The sequence below is a fragment of the Octopus sinensis genome, linkage group LG1, assembly GCF_006345805.1.
Source record: "Octopus sinensis linkage group LG1, ASM634580v1, whole genome shotgun sequence".
Lineage (NCBI taxonomy): Eukaryota > Metazoa > Mollusca > Cephalopoda > Octopoda > Octopodidae > Octopus > Octopus sinensis.
This window is the reverse complement of record NC_042997.1, coordinates 15,175,576-15,194,593: the sequence shown is the minus strand read 5'-3', so window position 1 is coordinate 15,194,593 and position 19,018 is coordinate 15,175,576. Positions and strand designations below refer to the sequence as shown.

General features: G+C 38.8%; 1 protein-coding gene across 1 annotated transcript in view; it reads left to right on the top strand.

Moving 5' to 3' along the window:
• Positions 1-19,018, top strand: part of LOC115210091 (dolichyldiphosphatase 1) — a 106,659-nt gene that overhangs the window by 56,231 nt on the left and 31,410 nt on the right. Inside the window, exon 2 of the mRNA XM_029778631.2 lies at positions 10,382-10,482. Within this exon, the coding sequence (XP_029634491.1) occupies positions 10,382-10,482 (101 nt within the window). The remainder of the gene's footprint in view (positions 1-10,381; positions 10,483-19,018) is intronic.

The following is a 19,018-nucleotide window of genomic DNA, read 5'->3' as shown; positions in this document are numbered from 1 at the left end:
ATATATATACATACTCACAAACATACATCCAGCTGTGTATGAATATGTAAATGTATGTATATGTATAGCCAAGTTAATGACTTCACAAAGAGAAAATAATTGCCATATTTGTTGTTTAACTTTGTCTGGAATGGTCTCTCCTTCACATACTCCCCCTATCTCTTCTCCCACACCCCCTTTCTTTTTTTCTATTCTTCCTCTCCCTTCAGTTTTTTTGTTTTCTCTTTTAATACCCTCCTTTCTCTCAGTTATCTCTTTTCTCCTCTTTCTATCTCATATTTTTTTTTTTACTTCACTTATCTGTATTTTATTTATTTATTGATACTCCTTTCTCTCCTGTCCTATTTTCTTCTTTTTAAATATATATTCTCTCTCCCCTCTCTCCCCATCTTTTCATTTTAACTATTAACAACAATCATTCATTCTATTCTATTCTATCTCTTCACTTGAATTTTCTTTCTATTCCACCCCCACCACCCCGCCACTCTATTCATTTTCATCTCCTTAGTAAAAAAAAAAAAAAAAAGATAAGATGATACTTGAATCTTTTTATTATTTAAAAAAATTTTTTTTTCTTTCTTCCCCTGCAAGTTGACTCTGTAGAGATGCCAAGTTTCAGTTAGGAAAAAAAAAAAAAGCAAGGAAATCCAACACAATCAACAACATTAATAAAAGACTTTAAAAAAAAGAAAAAAAACGAGTAGGAGAAAGAGAAAGAAAGCATTTGAACAGTAACATTCCTCTTAGTACATTGATTTACATTCACGTTCACCATCATCGCTCATATACATCATCAAGCAGGCTAAAAAAGAATATCTGTGCCATATCAAAGCCATTTAATGATTAACTATTACTCATTTTCTATTGGAGCCTTCAGCTCATCTAACTCAAAGACCCATGAAAGGAATTGACAAGATAGAGTGCGATAGCAATCAATTTCTATTGCACACTGTCTGTCGATTATTGCACTTCTGACTACAGCAACCTTAAAAACTGACTGTGTACCACTTATTTGCTGTTCTTCTTCTTCTTCTTCTTCTTAACCACCAATAACTCAGTTTCAGCAGTAAGATGCTTTAGCAGCAACTTTCAATATCCAACATTAAGCATGTTTGCTTTTAAATGCATGTGGCTGGTTGTTTCAGTATATAATGGCAGTGAGAGAGAGGGTGGTGTGGAAAATGTTGTTATAGCTTCTCTGGACCTGATCCAGTTTTGGATTATTGATATTTCTGAATCTTTGGATTGGATGCTTTAAGCCTCGTACAATATTAGAATATAAAAACATATTAACCAATCATATTGCAAATTTAATAATACAGTAATAATAAAAGAAAAAGCATTAGTTGGGTGGCAACATGCATACGTTCATGGGGGAACATGTATGTGTGAGAGTGCATGTGATGTGTTAGTGTGTGTGATTGTGTGCGTGTGTAATGTTTTCATGAAAAACATGAGTGTGTCATGCTAGTAAAACTAAGTGGTTGAGTGGTATATGTGTTTGTGATGATATGAATCTGAAAGCTCTAGTTGTCCCATCCTATAACACACATGCACGTACATTAATGGGAGAAAATGTAAATATATTGGAAAATATATCTAATTAATAAAAATCAAATGATATATAAATCTTTACTGCCTTTACAGCAGAAAATCAACTTTAGATTGTCTCCACCATTGCAAATGTAAAAAAAAATAAAAAAGAAGCACTTGCTCTTCTTGAATGATAAGCACAGGGACACTTAATTGAATTAACAGAGGGTGGTGTAGTATCCGAAGGCATTGAAACTCTAGTTTGGATGTTTTACAGTATCTTGTTTTGTATTCATTTTCTTTTTTTTTTTTTTTCATTTAAATCTGTTTGTTGTGTATTCCATTTGTCTCTCCAGGATTTGTAAAATAAGTACCAGTGATATATTGAAGTATTGATTTTTATAACAATAATCCTTTTCTTCATTGTCTTTGCAACCTTGTATGATAGTAGAGTGGATGTTCCTTATATAAAAATAAATATATTTTTAGTTCAGCAATCAGTTTCATTGAATTATGTTTTATAATAGTATGTAGAAACTATAAGAATTTAGAAAAGTATTTTATTGAAATACTATTCATTGGATTATAATCAGTGGTTTAGTTTTGGTTGCTGCTGCTTGGCCCGGGTCATCCATGAAACCCATGGTAAAAGGCTCTCCGGCCCCTTCATATCTCTCACTTTTTTTACTATTGAAGCCACATGACTCTTGATGCTGTTCTTTATGTAGCAGTAAGTTTTAAAAGAGAAGCTACAATTAGCTGAAATGTTTAACACTTTCATTAAAAAGATATGTTTAAATTATGATTTAGGTAAAAAAATAATTAAGACATTGAATGCATGCTATTATAGAACAGTATGCATTCATTGGACACAAATACTAGTAAGAGATGCTACTGTGTAATCTGACGAGAGATACAAAGCTTCAGTTTTCTGTTGAATGGAAGGCCAATGGGATTTGCTCAAACTCGAGACAACAGAGCTATATCTAGTTTGATATCTCATTGTTCTGGATTTAAATGCCATTTGGTGGCTGTGGAAGTAAAGTAACTTCCTTTTTTTGTCTGACTCTAGGATTGATTAAATGTATCCCTTCGTGAATAATATTCTGCAATTGATTCAGTTTGTTCATTGATCTGAGTTTAACTCTCACGGGTCAGCTTTGCTTCATTCTCAGTTACAGAACCAGTGGACACTGTAAAATACACTCAGTCCATGCTGAAAAATGGATGGTATCAGAAAAGGCATTTAATTATTGAGACCTCACCAAAATGGAAGGAAGAAGCAGAAACAACATAGGATAGGGAAGACGTTTTAGTTACACTGGTGACAATCTCTTTAGTGCTAGCAGCATGGTAATATACACCAAGTTAATACTGTAAAATGGTTGGCATCAAGAAAGGCGTCCAGTTGTTGAAACCTACCAGAAAGTAAGGAATGAGCAGAAGCAACAATGGGTAGACAGGCATCTTTAGTTCTGTTAGTGACAATCTCTCTATGGTGTCAGCGATATGACAAAATGCACCCAATTCATAATGTAAAGCAGTTAGTGATAGGTAGGATATCCAATTTTAAAATATGTGCCAAAATAAGATGACATTTGCAGCAACCGGGTTTTCTCTGTTGTGTATGTTATATAACAAAAACTGCAACAAAGTGACAAGACGATGCGAGATTTATCAACCCCTGCCCAAATGGAAAAACAGATGTACAATGATGAGTACCAGAATTTACTGCATTCAAATCAGTTACCTATAACCATTTCCTACATATATGGTTATATGAAATCAATAGTTCTAATAAATGGCTGTATTAGGTATTTGTTATTTTCATTCGTTATGTCTCATACAAGTATTGTAAATAGATGTATACCTCAATTGATGATTAGTTCTTATTGAGTTTGAAATAGAAAGAGCTTTGGGGACAAATCAAATTGCTACAACTGGAGGATTAAAATATATCAGACTGAAATCTTGAATTGCTAGAAGTCTGTCTTCTTTTATATTAAATGTACTTAACTTCTATTGGGAGTCAGTTACTTTCCTTCTGCCTTTTAGCTTCTGATAAGTGCATCTTGTTTTTCATGATCTATTTCTTATTGTTGCACTAATACTGGTGTCATCATCATCATTGTTCGACCGTGGTCGAGACAATGGAATTTACTATGTTACGCCAGACTTCACGGTCCATCATAGCATTACAGAGGTCCTGTTGCTGGATGCCTGTATCCCTGGAGATTACATCAGGGTAGGAGAGTGTGCGCCCTCTGGTATTGCGAGTAGATGGCTTCCAGAGGAGAAGAGTAAGAATTACTTCTTTTTCAGCTCTACAACAATGTCCAGCAAACTGGACTCTCTTACCTTTCACAAGAGATGACACAGGTGGTAATTTCCCATATATTTGCATTTTGGTTGGATGGCGCTTCCACGAGAGATTTTGAGCTCTCATAAGGAGGCGAGTGTAGGTTCCATCCAACCGCCTCTCAAGCTTCTTTGATAACGTCCAGGTTTCTGAGCCATATAGTAGAATTGGTAGAATACTGGTGTGAAGACCCCCTTCGGTCATGACTGACCATGGGATTGCACCTAGAAAATTCTCCTCCTAGACACAAGTCCACGCAAGGTTGTTTATGGAAGACTAACAGTTACCCATGTATACCAGCCTCTCCTCTCCATGCCACCGGTGTTATCTGAAGGAAAGGCAAAGGCTGATGCAGTTTCACACCTGTGACACTGCAACTCATTTCTACATCTGAGTGAACTGGATCAATGTGAAATAAAGTGTCTTGCTCAAGAACACAACACAGCCCAGTCTGGGAATCAAACCCACGACCTCATGATTGTGAGACCAATGCTCTAACCACTGAGCCATGTGCCTTCACTGGTGTAGTTGACTGATAATGCAGAATGCTGTAAAAAGTCTGTTTCAACAGGCAACATGACAGACAAGTTGAGCTATTGTATGAAGAGCAAATCAAGACTGGATGGAATATCCTACAAAATTTTTTATTACCTTCTTGGCAGCAGACTGGGAGCATTACCTGTATTATGAGCTGAGAAGTGGTGACTGCTAAGGAAAGACCTGAACAAAGGGAAATGATAGACAACTTCAGTTACATAGTTCTGTTCAGCAAGCTCCTTTAACCCTTTAGCATTTAAACTGGCCATATCCGGCCAAAAGTATTCTGCCTGTTTTATGTTCAAACTGACCAGATCTGACCTCTCACACCAACCCTACAATATCATTTTAAAAATTAACAGCTACCTCATCAAAATCTCATAGCTACAAGATAATGCATGATTAGTTCAAAACAATGTGGATAAAAAGGGATTAATTTTGGCAGAATAATGCAAACACTAAAGGGTTAAAACACTTGACAAAAGATTGGTGTTTGTTATCAGTAATATAGTCAGATGCAACCTTGTGTGATCCCCAACTGCTCTATCCATGCCAACTTCCTCATGCAGTACAGCATAGAGTGGGTTGGAAAAAGATCTGGCTTCAATGGAGCACTGATAAACTGTGATTAAACTAAAGCTTTTGATACAGTTAAGCATCACTACATGGTGGTTGTCTTAGGTGCTGCCAATATCAGTCTCATCTTCAGAGATTGGATCTTTATAATGTACAGCAATGTGGTCCAACTAAACAGCTGCCTTGTGGAGCCATTTTGCATTCCATGCTCAGTTTGTGTCCACTTCTCTTTCCTGTATGTGTTGATGCTTGAGGTTTGCTGTTTTTAAGGGGCAACCTGCACTCCATGTTCTTTGACACAGTAATCATATTTGTATGTATGGATATCACTACCATCGTGGTAACTGACACTTTGAAAATTGAAGTAATAGACACCACATTAAAGGCATGTTAAGAGGTTACAGAAGTATGCATCAAACAGAATAAGTTGATGGGCTTGAACTGTGCACCTGGGAAAGTAAGTTCTACTGGGAAGGTCATGCTCATACAACCCTGTACAAAGGTACACATACTGACCAATACGTAATCGTCAGTGTACACATATTCTCATACATATAGGCTTGTACGCATGTTCTTTGTTATCACTCTCCCTTTCTTGCTCATTCTCTCACTCTCCACATACACTCACACACTCTCTCTCTCTACACAGACTTTCTTATTTCTTTATTGCCTACAAGGGGCTAAACATAGAGGGGACAAACAAGGACAGACAAAGGGATTAACTCAATTACATCGACCCCCAGTGCGTAACTGGTACCTAATTTATCGACCCCGAAAGGATGAAAGGCAAAGTTGACCTCGGCAGAATTTGAACTCAGAACGTAGCGGCAGACGAAATACCGCTAAGCATTTTGTCCAATGTGCTAATGATTCTGCCAGCTCGGCTCTACACACACTTTCTCTCTCTCTCCTCTCTCTCTATCTCTCCACACACACACACACACAATCTCTCTCTCTCTCTCCACACATGCATACACACACACACACACTCTCTCTCTCTCTCTCATTTTTCAAATCCATTGGCATGATTGAGCAAATGAACGAACGAAACTGCACTTCAAGTTATGAAATGTCTCTTTTTGTCTCTTAAATTGACATATATACACACACACGTGTATAATGTAGCTGCTGTTTATAGGTATAATTATACAGACATAGGTGATGGTTATTAACTGTATTATCTGAATAATGGTCTAAAAATTGAATAATCAGAAAAGACTGAAATATTCTGTGTTGACAGTTGCATGTGAAAGATTATTTTTTTTGTTTATTGTTTCCACATGCAATTGAAATTGTCTAAAAAAGAATCCTCTTATTGTTGATTGATTGATAGCCATTTGTTTTAAATACATCGTTTATAAACTTAAAAAATCTATTTGCAAAATTGTATTTAAGAACCATCATCATCATTATTGTCATTAGCCATTGGCACTTCCATCATCAGCAATCCTCCATCCAACATCACTGCCACCGGCTAATCTTATTTGTCATATGAACCAGGGAGGTAGCCTCTATGTGGCCTCTGAGTCTACTAGAAATAATAGCTAAGTCTCTCTAAGATCGTATTTTCTATAAGTTAAAAAAAATTGAAGACATATTGGTAAGTGCAAGTGTGACTGTATGGTTAAGAAGTTTGCTTCCCAACCACATGGTTTCAGATTCACTTCCCCTCCAGACTGACAAAAGCCTTGTGAGTGGATTTGGTAGGCAGAAACTGAAAGAAGTTCAGTTTCTTTAAGGCGGCGAGCTGGCAGAAACGTTAGCACGCCGGGCGAAATGCGTAGCCGTATTTCATCTGCCATTACGTTCTGAGTTCAAATTCTGCTGAGGTCGACTTTGCCTTTCATCCTTCCAGGGTCAATTAAATAAGTACCAGTTACGCACTGGAGTCGATATAATCAACTTAATCTGTTTGTCTGTCCTTGTTTGTCCTCTCTGTGTTTAGCCCCTTGTGGGTAGTAAAGAAATAGGTATTTCATCTGCCGCTACGTTCTGAGTTCAAATTCCGCCAAGGTCGACTTCGCCTTTCATCCTTCCAGGGTCAATTAAATAAGTACCAGTTACGCACTGGAGTCGATATAATCAACTTAATCTGTTTGTCTGTCCTTGTTTGTTCCCTCTGTGTGTAGCTCCTTGTGGGCAATAAAGAAATAAGAGACTGAAAGAAGTTCATGGTATAATCATCAGCATCATCATCTGATGTCCATATTCCATGTCGGCACAGTGTGTATGTGTGTGTGTGTGTGTGAGAAAGAGAGAGAGTGTGCTTGTAGCATTTAGTCTTGACTTTGCATGATTGTTGTAAATGAATATCGTTCATTTTCAACATTCTGCAGAAACATGTCTAGCTATGGGAAAATATTACCTAGCTTCAGAACAGGTTAGAGTTGGCAAGAGGAAGGGCATCTGGTTGTAAAAAAAAATCTACCTCAATGGATGGAAGCACTCCGTCGGTTACGACGACGAGGGTTCCGGTTGATCCGACCAACGGAACAGCCTGCTCGTGAAATTACCGTGTAAGAGCACTCCACAGACACATGTACCCTTAACGTAGTTCTCGGGGATATTCAGCGTGACACAGAGAGTGACAAGGCCGGCCCTTTGAAATACAGGTACAACAGAAACAGGAAGTAAGAGTGAGAGAAAGTTGTGGTGAAAGAGTACAGTAGGGATCACCACCATCCCTGCCGGAGCCTCGTGGAGCTTTTAGGTGTTTTCACTCAATAAACACTCACAACGCCCGGTCTGGTAATCGAAACCGCGATCCTACAACCGCGAGCCCGCTGCCCTAACCACTGGGTCATTGCGCCTCCACTCTACCTCAATAACCTTCATCCAACCCATGCAAGCATGGAAAAGTGGACATCAAAATGATGATGATGGTAGTGGTGGTGGTGGTGGTGGTGGTGATGGTGGTGGTGATGTTGGTTAGTGTATTCTTTGATACACTATGCCTGAAAATATGATGGGATAATTAGGACTAGAATGCTTTTGATCATAGATTTGTTGAATTAGAGTTTATCTGGAAGTAAACGATGGCTATTTATTTGTTCATTCCCAACATGGAAAAATAAACTTCAAAATGATGTTGACAATGCTGTTGTTGTTGATTCTCCAATCCTTCTCCTTCGTAACAACATTCTTTGCTACTTGTTTTCCTTGCAGTCACAGACAGATTACAATTCAAAGTAAACATTAGCTACATTAATTAGACCAAACTATTGTATCTGCTAGATCTGCTCTGACCATACTCTGTCTTTTGTATGTTAATATCTATTTCTTCTTTATACCACACTACACTTCATTATCATCATCTTTATTATTATTATTATTATTTTAAAATGTGCTTTTCAATGCTGGTACAAGTTGTATGAGAGTCTGCAGTACAGTCTATCACTACTACTCTTGGTTTTGTTGTGTCATTCAATGAGTATGGCTTAATATCTTGAGATGTAGCATCACACATCTATATCAATGCCACTTCTATTCTTCAACATAATACCTTTAATGCTAAGTTGTTGTTTCAATACATTTGTGTTCTGCCTTTCATGCAAATTGACATTATGTATCCAGTGTGTCATATTCAATTCCTTGCTCTCCAAACTGAAGATCTTTTGCACTTAGCATCACTATTTTGCTATCATGCAGTATTGCACTCATTACACATGCTTCAAACAGTTTGCCTTTTCACATGGAGAGAGAAACATTTTGCTGTTTAGTCTCATGTGAACCCCGATTGAGCAAATCTTTGGTTAAAGACATACCAGCTGTGAATCATCCCATGTTTTTGCATAAACAGGGACTGCATTGCCCAATGTGTCTGTTCATATTTAAACAGTAGTGTGTGGTTTGAAGAAGAATTGGCTGCTGTTTCTTCCAGATTGGGTAACCATGTAGAAGCTCCCCCATTGGCCTATAAAACCCCTTTGTTGCAAATAGAGGTCTCGATGGAACTGAAATAACTGGGGAACTGAACCTTTAAGAATGTCATCTCTTTACCTGGAACACATCAGAGTACTGGGAGCATGATGTGGATCGTCATTCAGTCTTTCAACCATGACTCTGGCATCTTTTCACTTGAATCAGTTTCTGCTCTCAAATGTATAACCATCACAAAATTATGTAATTTGGTGATGATTTGATGTAATTGAATAAAAGAATATATACATATATATATATATATATATATCATCATCATCATCATCATCGTTTAACGTCCGTTTTCCATGCTAGCATGGGTTGGATGGTTCGACCGGGGTCTGGGAAGCCAGGAGGCTGCACCAGGCTCCAGTCTGATCTGGCAGTATTTCTACAGCTGGATACCCTTCATAACGCCAACCACTCCGTGAGTGTAGTGGGTGCTTTTTAAGTGCCACTGGTACAGGAGGCTGGCAACAGCCACGATTGGCTGGTGCTTTTTATGTGCTACCAGCACGGACGCCAGTCAAGGTGGCGCCGGCATCGGTCACATTCAGATGGTGCTTTTTACGTGCCACCGGCATGGGTATCACAACTACAATTTCCATTTGATTTCTATTTTGATGTTGATGTACTTGACTCAGTAGGTCTCCTCAAGCACAGCAGGTCACCCTACGATCCAAGGTAAGTACAGCCAGCCGTCCTGCGAGCCATGAACTCACTTCATTTGTTGGGCCTTTGCAGTCACAGCATATCTCCAGAGGTCTTGGTCTTTTGTTATTGCCTCTGTGAGGCCCAACGTTCGAAGGTCATGCTTGACCATCTCATCCCATGTCTTCCTGGGTCTACCTCTACCCTGGATTCCTTCAACTGTTTGGGAGTGGCACTATATATATATATATAAATATATAAAGTTAATCCAAACAAGAAAACAAAAACAATAAAACAACAACGCAAGGACATGGAACAAATAAAGTATTATTGGACGCTAAGGGAAGAAGGAGGGTTTGACGTTTCGAGCGGAGCTCTTCGTCGGAAACATAGGAGAAAGAAAGATCCCGAGAAGGGAAGACAGGGGAAAAAAATCGCTAGTGATACAGACGAGGTCACATATATATATATATATATATATATATATATAATGTTAATTAGAGACAAAACCACTATTTTGCAAATCAAACAAGGAAAGACTTAATCAATACATGAAAAAATTTTAATATAAAGTAAATAAATCGCCATGTATGTATTGTTATTCCAATCATTGAGCTGCAGCTTGATGCTAGGGTATTACCTTGAAGGGTATTTTAGACAATCAAATCAATCCTAATAGCGGCACTTTTTCTATTGGTCCCTATGTTGTTGAACTACTATATAATTCCAATTAAGATAAATAAATTCAATTAAGGTGTTGATACTTAATGTCTCTAATGTAATTTTTTTTGTTTTATTTTTTTTCAGGAGATTTAATTGGTTATATTTTAGCATGGTTTAGTATGGTGCCCATGTTCATCTCCGTGGGATTCATCACTCTTATAATTATTCGGAGAGACCTCCATACTGTAAGTACTACTTTCAACATTTTGGTATGTATTCAGCAAGCATGCACTGACATATTTCTGCATGCATGTGTGTGCGCGTGTGCGTGTGTTTGCGCGCACGTATTTATATGTGGTGGAGGTGCAATGGCCCAGTGGTTAGGGCAGCGGACTCGCGGTCGTAGGATCGCGGTTTCAATTCCCAGACTGGGCGTTGTGAGTGTTTATTGAGCAAAAACACCTAAAGCTCCACGAGGCTCCGGCAGGGGATGGTGGTGATCCCTGCTGTACTCTTTCACCACAAATTTCTCTCACTCTTACTTCCTGTTTCTGTTGTACCTGTATTTCAAAGGGCCGGCTTTGTCACTCTCTGTGTCACGCTGAGTATCCCCGAGAACTACGTTAAGGGTGCACGTGTCTGCGGAGTGCTCAGCCACTTACACGTTAATTTCACGAGCAGGCTGTTCCATTGATTCGGATCAACCGGAACCCTCGTCGTCGTAACCGACGGAGTGCTTCCACCATTTATATGTGGCTTTATTTGAGGGTGGATTGTCTAAGGAAAAGTGGCAGTCATAGGTAGCTCATGCAATCCTTCCCAGACCTATGAGGGTGATGTCATTCATATTCAACTTAACCCCTTAGCATTTAAACCGGCCATATCCGGCCAAAAGTATTCCGCCTGTTTTATATTCAAACTGGCCGGATCTGACCTCTCACACCGACCCTACAATATCGTTTTAAAAATTAACAGCTACCTCATCAAAATCTCATAGCTACAAGATAATGCCTGATTAGTTCAAAACAATGTGAATAAAAAAGCATTAATTTTGGCAGAATAATGCGAACACTAAAGGGTTAAACTTCTGCTTTGACAATAAAGGAGGCAGTTTAGTATGAAGAAGGGTTGTCAGAGTTGTTTAGTACCATTCTAGTTGTATACTATTACTAGAATACAATTGAGAAGATAAGGGTAGGAATGAGTGTAACAAATAGGTCTGGAAAATGATACGAGGCTTGTTAGTTTAGTGAAGCAGAAACCATTGTGGGTGATAGGTTGTATCATGTTGAGTGAGATTTGTCAATAAGGGTAGATTCATGAAAGCCAGTTAAAAAATGAAACGAGAACGAATTAGAACGTTCTATGAAGGTGTTGTTTTTACTCTGACAATATCCACTTTCTTTATAAATTTTAATCTTTTCAGTATGTAAAATTTGTTGGATTATAGTAAACTTAAATAAACAGATATTTTTCATGTTTTATTTTAACAGCTGGATGGACATTTAAATTTCTTCTTTTAACTGCCTTTGTATCATGTTTTTTTTTTTTTTTTTTTTGCTTTTTAAACTGCTTTTGTATCATGTTACAATTTATTACCTATATTATTTTTTTATTGGGTCTTGTGAGAAAATCATGCAATATTTGAAGACATTTTTTTTATATTTTGTCTTTTGCTTTCATTTCTCTATTTATTGAAATTGCTATTTAGCCAATGTCACTGCCAAAAATATTCTCAAGGGAAAGCTAAAGGTTTGAGAGGGGGATTAGGGTAGAAGCAGTGAAGGATGAAACTGGTTATAGAAATTTCATTTACTTATTTATATTCATTTTTTCTATGCTTGCATGGGTGGAGTTGTTTGTTTTTAGATACATTGCCTGTCTACTACTAACTACTCAACTGGAAGTAGGGGCAAAACCTGTTTTGTATCAAGTTCCACTCCTTGCTATTTTTGAGCAAACAATTATGTGTCCCTCTCTCTCTCTTTCTCTCTCTTAAGAAAGGAGTTTGCTCATAACATCAGAACCCACTTTTGTTTGTAGCACACAAACTTATCCTATTTTTATGAATTTAACCGCAGAACTTGTGTATTTGCTTGTAACCTTTACGGCATGTGTTCATCATCAAAGAGCACTCGGCTTCAGTCCAACTATCTTTGTGAAGGATGCAGACAAGGAAAGAGCCATGTGTACAAGGAAATGAAATACCAATTGTATAACAGTTGAAAGAATTATTAAATATTTAATGATTTGCATATATACTAATTAATTAGCTGTCTTATTTTTTATGGCTTAGCCAGAGAAGAAAGAGCAGGGCCTCTGAGACTGGTGAGGGAGAGCAAGAGTAGGTGAACCACAATTTATGTGTTGCTGTATTAAAAAGCAGTATTTCAAGATATCAGGTTTTCCTCAGAGTAGAGGCCTGCTCCAAATGTCTGTTACATAGTGGACTGAGCAAGTTGGTGGTATTAAGACGGGCAAGCTTACAAGGAAAAGAAAATTCATTGTATGAGATTGAGATTATATATATGGTCATCATTATCATTTAACAGCCATGCTTCATGCTGGCATGGGTTGGACAGTTTGATACGACCCAATGGGTCCAAGGACTGCATCATGTTCCCATGTCTGCTTTGGTACGGTTTCTATGCCAACCACTTTACAGCATGCTGGATGCTATTTGCATGCCATCAGCACTAGTGAGGCCACCACATAGCTCATAAGGCTACGGAAACTGAGGGTAGGTGCATTTTGGTAGGAGATAAGGGTTAAGATATGTGAGGAGTGCAGCAGAGCAGGTTCTTGTTGTAATGAAGCGCTACATAGCTACTCACATTTAAATGGGAGAGTGACAATGAATCAGGATATACATATATGCTGCTGAGACCCCCTTCGGTCATGACTGACCATGGGATTACACCTAGAAAGTTACTCTCCCAGGCATAAGTCCGGGCAAGGTTGTTTATGGAAGACCAACAGTCACCCATGCATACCGGCCTCCCCTTTCCACACCACCAGTGTTATCCAAGGGAAAGGCAACGGCCGATACAGCTTGGCACCTGTGATGTCGTAACTCATTTCTACAGCTGAGTGAACTGGAGCAACATGAAATAAAGTGTCTTGCTCAAGAACACAACACACAGCCTGGTCTGAGATTCGAACTCACAACCTCATGATCGTAAGCTCGATGCTCTAACCACTGAGCCATGTGCCTTCACACACACACGCATACACAAGGTGTGTGTGTTGTTAGTTTGTGGGTCAGCTGCATACCAAACAAGGCCTGCTACAAGCTGTATCACCAAATATTTTATTTTACATCTAGCATCTCACTTTCGCGATCCTAGTGATTTTATCAGGTTCAAAGAACCTCAAATTTAAAAATCTATATTTATAATTTTTGTTGTTTGTGTGGGAAAATGAGCAAAATATTTTTTCAATTTTACTCAGTCTTGTTTTTTGTTTCTTAGTTTTTGGAAAGTAAGTTTTTTTGTTGTTTTTTTTTCTTCAGTTGATCTGATTTTGGGTATTTATATAAAACATTGAATCAAAATCTTTACCGCTGCTTACCTTGTTTAAGGTTAGCTTTCATTATGAGAAATTTGTTGACAACTAAAAATAAATAAAATACAAATTAGAGCTTAAAGAATTCTCAGTGTCGTGCAGTAATTTTGAGCAAGATTGACTTAGACAGGTAGAATAAAATAGTGAAAGTATCCAAGCATATTTTGGTGAGGTATTTTGTTCTACATATTTTAGTGGTGGGGAAATTGTAATAAAAGAGGATATGTAAATCTTTAAACCATGTCAAACTACACTACATGACAAACTACTCTGCTATTTAACAGTTCAGTTTCTAGTTAACGATACTTAACCCTTTAGTATTTAAACCGGCCATATCCGGCCAAAATAGCTAATCTGTTTTATGTTCAAACTGACCAGATCCAGGCTCTCACACCTATCCTACAATGTTATTCTACATTAAGTAATTACACCATTAAGATTTTGAAGATATGAGATAATGCATAATTAATTCAAATCAATGGGAATCAATAAGCATTATGTTTGATAGAATAATCTGAATGCTAAAGGGTTAATGTTGTAAGACAAAATAAAGTTTCATCCAATTGAAATTAAACTCATGAGGGGAAGAAAAATCATGAATGTTGACGATAATTTTTGTCAAAGAGGTAAAGGGAGAAAACTGAAATTTAAATTTGTTGAAAAGTAAATAGAGACCAGCAGTGTAGAAATGGGTCTGCTGCTTGGTAAATACAATGATAACTACAGACAGGTTTTGGTTTTATTAGACCTCCTCAACAATACCATATCATAAAACAATTGGCACACTATCACTGAATTATCTCATTTGCTGTCTGTTCTTTGTTGTTAACAGCTCTCTACATTGATGACTCTTTTAACAATAGGACTATTTCAACTTTTTTTAACTTTAGCAATTAACTAGCAGTATAGCCCAGCGTTGCTCAGGCTTGTTTTCTTTTCAACCCTTTAGAATTAGAATTTTTGAAAAGTAAAAATTTTGCTTTATGTAGCTTGTTATTCTCTTTAAGTGAACATTTTTCTGGTTGAAATACACTGAAAAATGATGACACAGCAGTCAAAAAATCATAACAAATAGGAATTTTCATAGAAAAAAAAGCACCCTTTTGATGTAAATAACTTTTGGGGATAACATGGTCCAATTCGAATTTTTTCTTCTACAGAAGGAAGAGCAAGCCTTCTTCTATCATACTCTTGATTTAGGTCAACTTGCGCCGCAGGGTCTCAGAGGAGATAGTGTTAGTTGAAGCCTACCAAACCTGCCATACACAGACAACTTCAGCTTTATACATATAGAGAGATTTAGTACTCCATATTCAACTTCCAGAACTTTTTTGGTTTCATTTCAGTAAAGTACTAGTAATGAACTAGAAATTTTTTTTTTTTTTTACATTCTAACAGTTTAGCTCCTCAGTTATTGTCTTCTTAATGACCTATTTTTTGTTTTTTTATTAATTTTCTTCTGTTCTATATTCATTACTGTCACAGTCAGTTATTAACTGAGTTTTATGATGGTTTCCGATAGGGATAATAATGATGATGATGATGATGATGATGATAGCATTCCTTAGAAATTACCACTTAATGAGATAAACTTTATTATTTACATTTACTGTTAATACATTTGTGTTACTATTTACTAGTAGCTTGCTAATAGTTATAGTATTGTCCAATTTGTTCTGATTTACTAAACTGGATTCCTCACTGTAAATAGTGTCAACATAAAATCTAATAACAGGAATGCATCTGCTGTTAGCCAATAAAACCAATCATATCAGCATAAGTTGCCACAACTGTCATAAAAGTGCTTTTGGCACCTTAATTAATCTGGTACCTTAATCTTGCAGATAATGTAGACGCTCATCATCATCATCATTTAGCGTCCGTTCTCCATGCTAGCATGGGTTGGACGGTTCAACTGGGGTCTGTGAAGCTGGAAGGCTTCATCAGGCCCAGTCAGATCTGGCAGTGTTTCTACGGCTGGATGCCCTTCCTAACGCCAACCACTCCGTGAGTGTAGTGGGTGCTTTTTACGTGCCACCCGCACAGATGCCAGACAGAGCTGGCAAACGCCACGAACGGATGGTGCTTTTACGTGTCACCGGCACGGGGCCAGGCGAGGCTTGCAACGGACACGAACGGATGGTGCTTTTACATGCCACCAACACGGGGGCCAGACAGAGCTGGCAAACGACCACGAAACGGATGGTGCTTTTACATGTCATCGGCACGGGGGCCAGGTGAGGCTGGCAACGGACACGAACGGATGGTGCTTTTAGATGTCGCCGACATGGGGGCCAGACAGGGCTGGCAAACGGCCACGAACGGATGGTGCTTTTACATGTCACCGACATGGGGGCCAGACAGGGCTGGCAAACGGCCACGAACGGATGGTGCTTTTACGTGTCACCGGCACGGGGGCCAGACAGAGCTGGCAAACGGCCACGAACGGATGGTGCTTTTACGTGTCACCGGCACGGGGGCCAGACAGAGCTGGCAAACGGATGGTGCTTTTGCGTGTCACTGGCATGGGGGCCAGGCCAGGCTGGCAACGAACACAAACGGATGGTGCTTTTACGTGCCACCGACACGGGGGCCAGACAGGGCTGGCAAACGGCTACGAACGGATGGTGCTTTTACGTGTCACCTGCACGGGGGCCCTGATGTTGATCGACCTCAATTTGGTTTGATTTTGATTTTGACTGTTCTCACTGGTCTTGCCGGGTTTTCTCACGCACAGCATACTTCCAAAGGTCTCTGTCACTGGTCATTTCCTTGGTGAGACCTAAAGTTCGAAGGTCGTGCTTCACCGCCTCGACCCAGGTTTTCCTGGGTCTACCTCTTCCACAGGTCCCCTCAACTGCCAGGGTGTGGCACTTTCGCACACAACTATCTTCAGCCATTCTCATCACATGACCATACCAGCGCATACGTCTCTCTTGCACGCAACAACTGATGCTTCTTAGGTTCAACTTTTCTCTCAAGGTACTTACACTCTGTCGATTATGAACACTGACGTTACACATCCATTGGAGCATACTAGCTTCATTTCTTGCGAGCTTACGCAAATCCTCAGCAGTCACAGCCCAAGTTTCACTACCATGTAGCATGGCTGTATGTACACATGCATCATACAGTCTGCCTTTTACTTTGAGCGAGAGGCCTTTTGTCACCAGCAGGGGTAAGAGCTCTCTAAACTTTGCCCAGGCTATTCTTACTCTAGCAGTTATACTTTCAGCGCACCCGCCCCCGCTGCTGACTTGGTCACCTAGGTAACGGAAACTATCAACTACTTCTAGCTTTTCTCCCTGGAAAGTGACAGAAGTTGGTCTCAGAGCATTTTCAGTGTTAATTGTTCCTGAGCATCTGCCACATACAAAAACCATCTTCCTAGTTAGCCTTCCTTTGACATTGCTGCACCTCTTATGTGTCCATAGCTTACACTTGGTGCATCTTAGTACAATAGAAAACAATTGGAAACATCATTTGGCTCTGTACTTCATGACTTAAAGATATAGACATCACGAAACCATCTTTATTCTAACCTGAAATTAATAGAGCTAATCACCTCTTGACAGATACCCCTGTCAATAGATGGTTAATTCCCTCCTCCCATTCTATTTTCTCTTCAGTCTCTTCATATATGTTTAACCCTTTAGCATTTAAACCGGCCATATCCGGCCCAAATTTCTACTTCTTTTATGTTCAAACCATCGAGATCTGGCCTCTCCCTCATATCCTACAATGACATCCTCAAAATAAACCATCACATCATCAAATTCTCAGAGCTACAAGATAATGCAGGATTAACTCAAAACAATGTGAATGAAAAAGCATTATATTTGACAGAGTAATCTGAACACTAAAGCGTTAACCCTTTCGTTACCAACTCGGCTGAAACCGGCTCTGGCTCTGAGTACAAATGTCTTGTTTTCATTTGTTTTGAATTAAAATCTTCCACCAAACCTTAGTCACAATTTATATTCCTAACACTAGCTGAATGATAACTAAGTTATTTTACTAAATTCTTTGTTATATTTAAAGCTATTGAAAGAAACACAGAGCATCTCAAAATAAATACAGTAATGAAAGGGTTAAAGGCTTTCGTAATGGCCACAACAGGGATAGGTAAAATAAACTCTGTTGTTTTACAGAGTGGTGATTTTTTTCATTTAACTTTGATGAGACAATATTAATCAACATGCTAACTTTAGAGTTTTGTTTTTAAATTTGTTTGGTTCAGATAATAAAGTTTTGGCGCATGAGTGGCTGTGTGGTAAGTAGTTTGCTTACCAACCACATGGTTCCGGGTTCAGTCCCACTGCGTGGCATCTTGGGCAAGTGTCTTCTGCTATAGCCCCGGGCCGACCAATGCCTTGTAGATTTGGTAGACGAAAACTGAAAGAAGCCTGTCGCATATATATATATATATATATAAATATATATGTGTGTGTGTCTGTGTTTGTCCCCCTAGCATTGCTTGACAACCGATGCTGGTGTGTTTACGTCCCCGTCACTTAGTGGTTCGGCAAAAGAGACCGATAGAATAAGTACTGGGCTTACAAAGAATAAGACCCGGGGTCGATTTGTCCGACTAAAGGCGGTTCTCCAGCATGGCCGCAGTCAAATGACTGAAACAAGTAAAAGAGTAAAAGAGTTAATATTAAGATGTTACACTAATGTTACAGTTTGTGTGTATTTGTGTGGTCATCATTTAGTGCTCACTTTCCATGGTGGCATGGGTTGGACAGTTTGATAAGAACCAATAAGCCAGTGGCCTGTGCCAGTATGCCAAGCTCCAGTGTCTGCTTTGACTTGATTTCTGCAACTGGATGCCCATCCTATCCAATGCTAACCACTTTACAGAATGTACTTTTTTTCATGGCACTGCACCAGCACTAGTGGGATCTTTAGATACTAACAAGACAAAACCTCTCAACTGGGTGGGATACAATATTGCTGGAGTTGAAAGTGTGATAGAGAGACATGACCAGGTGTCTTGCTGAAGAGGAAATACATGGGTGCCCTAGCTGCAAAGAGAGAGATGGTGAGACTATACCCTCTGGGTAAAAGTGGATATAAGAGAGATAATGGGGATAAAGAAAGAGTAAGAATGGGTAAGTTTGTGACAGTGCGACAGTTGATTAGAGATGGAGATTGAATTGGATACAGTGAATATAAATTAGTTTGGGGCAAGTGAAGGGAATAGATGGTCAGAGA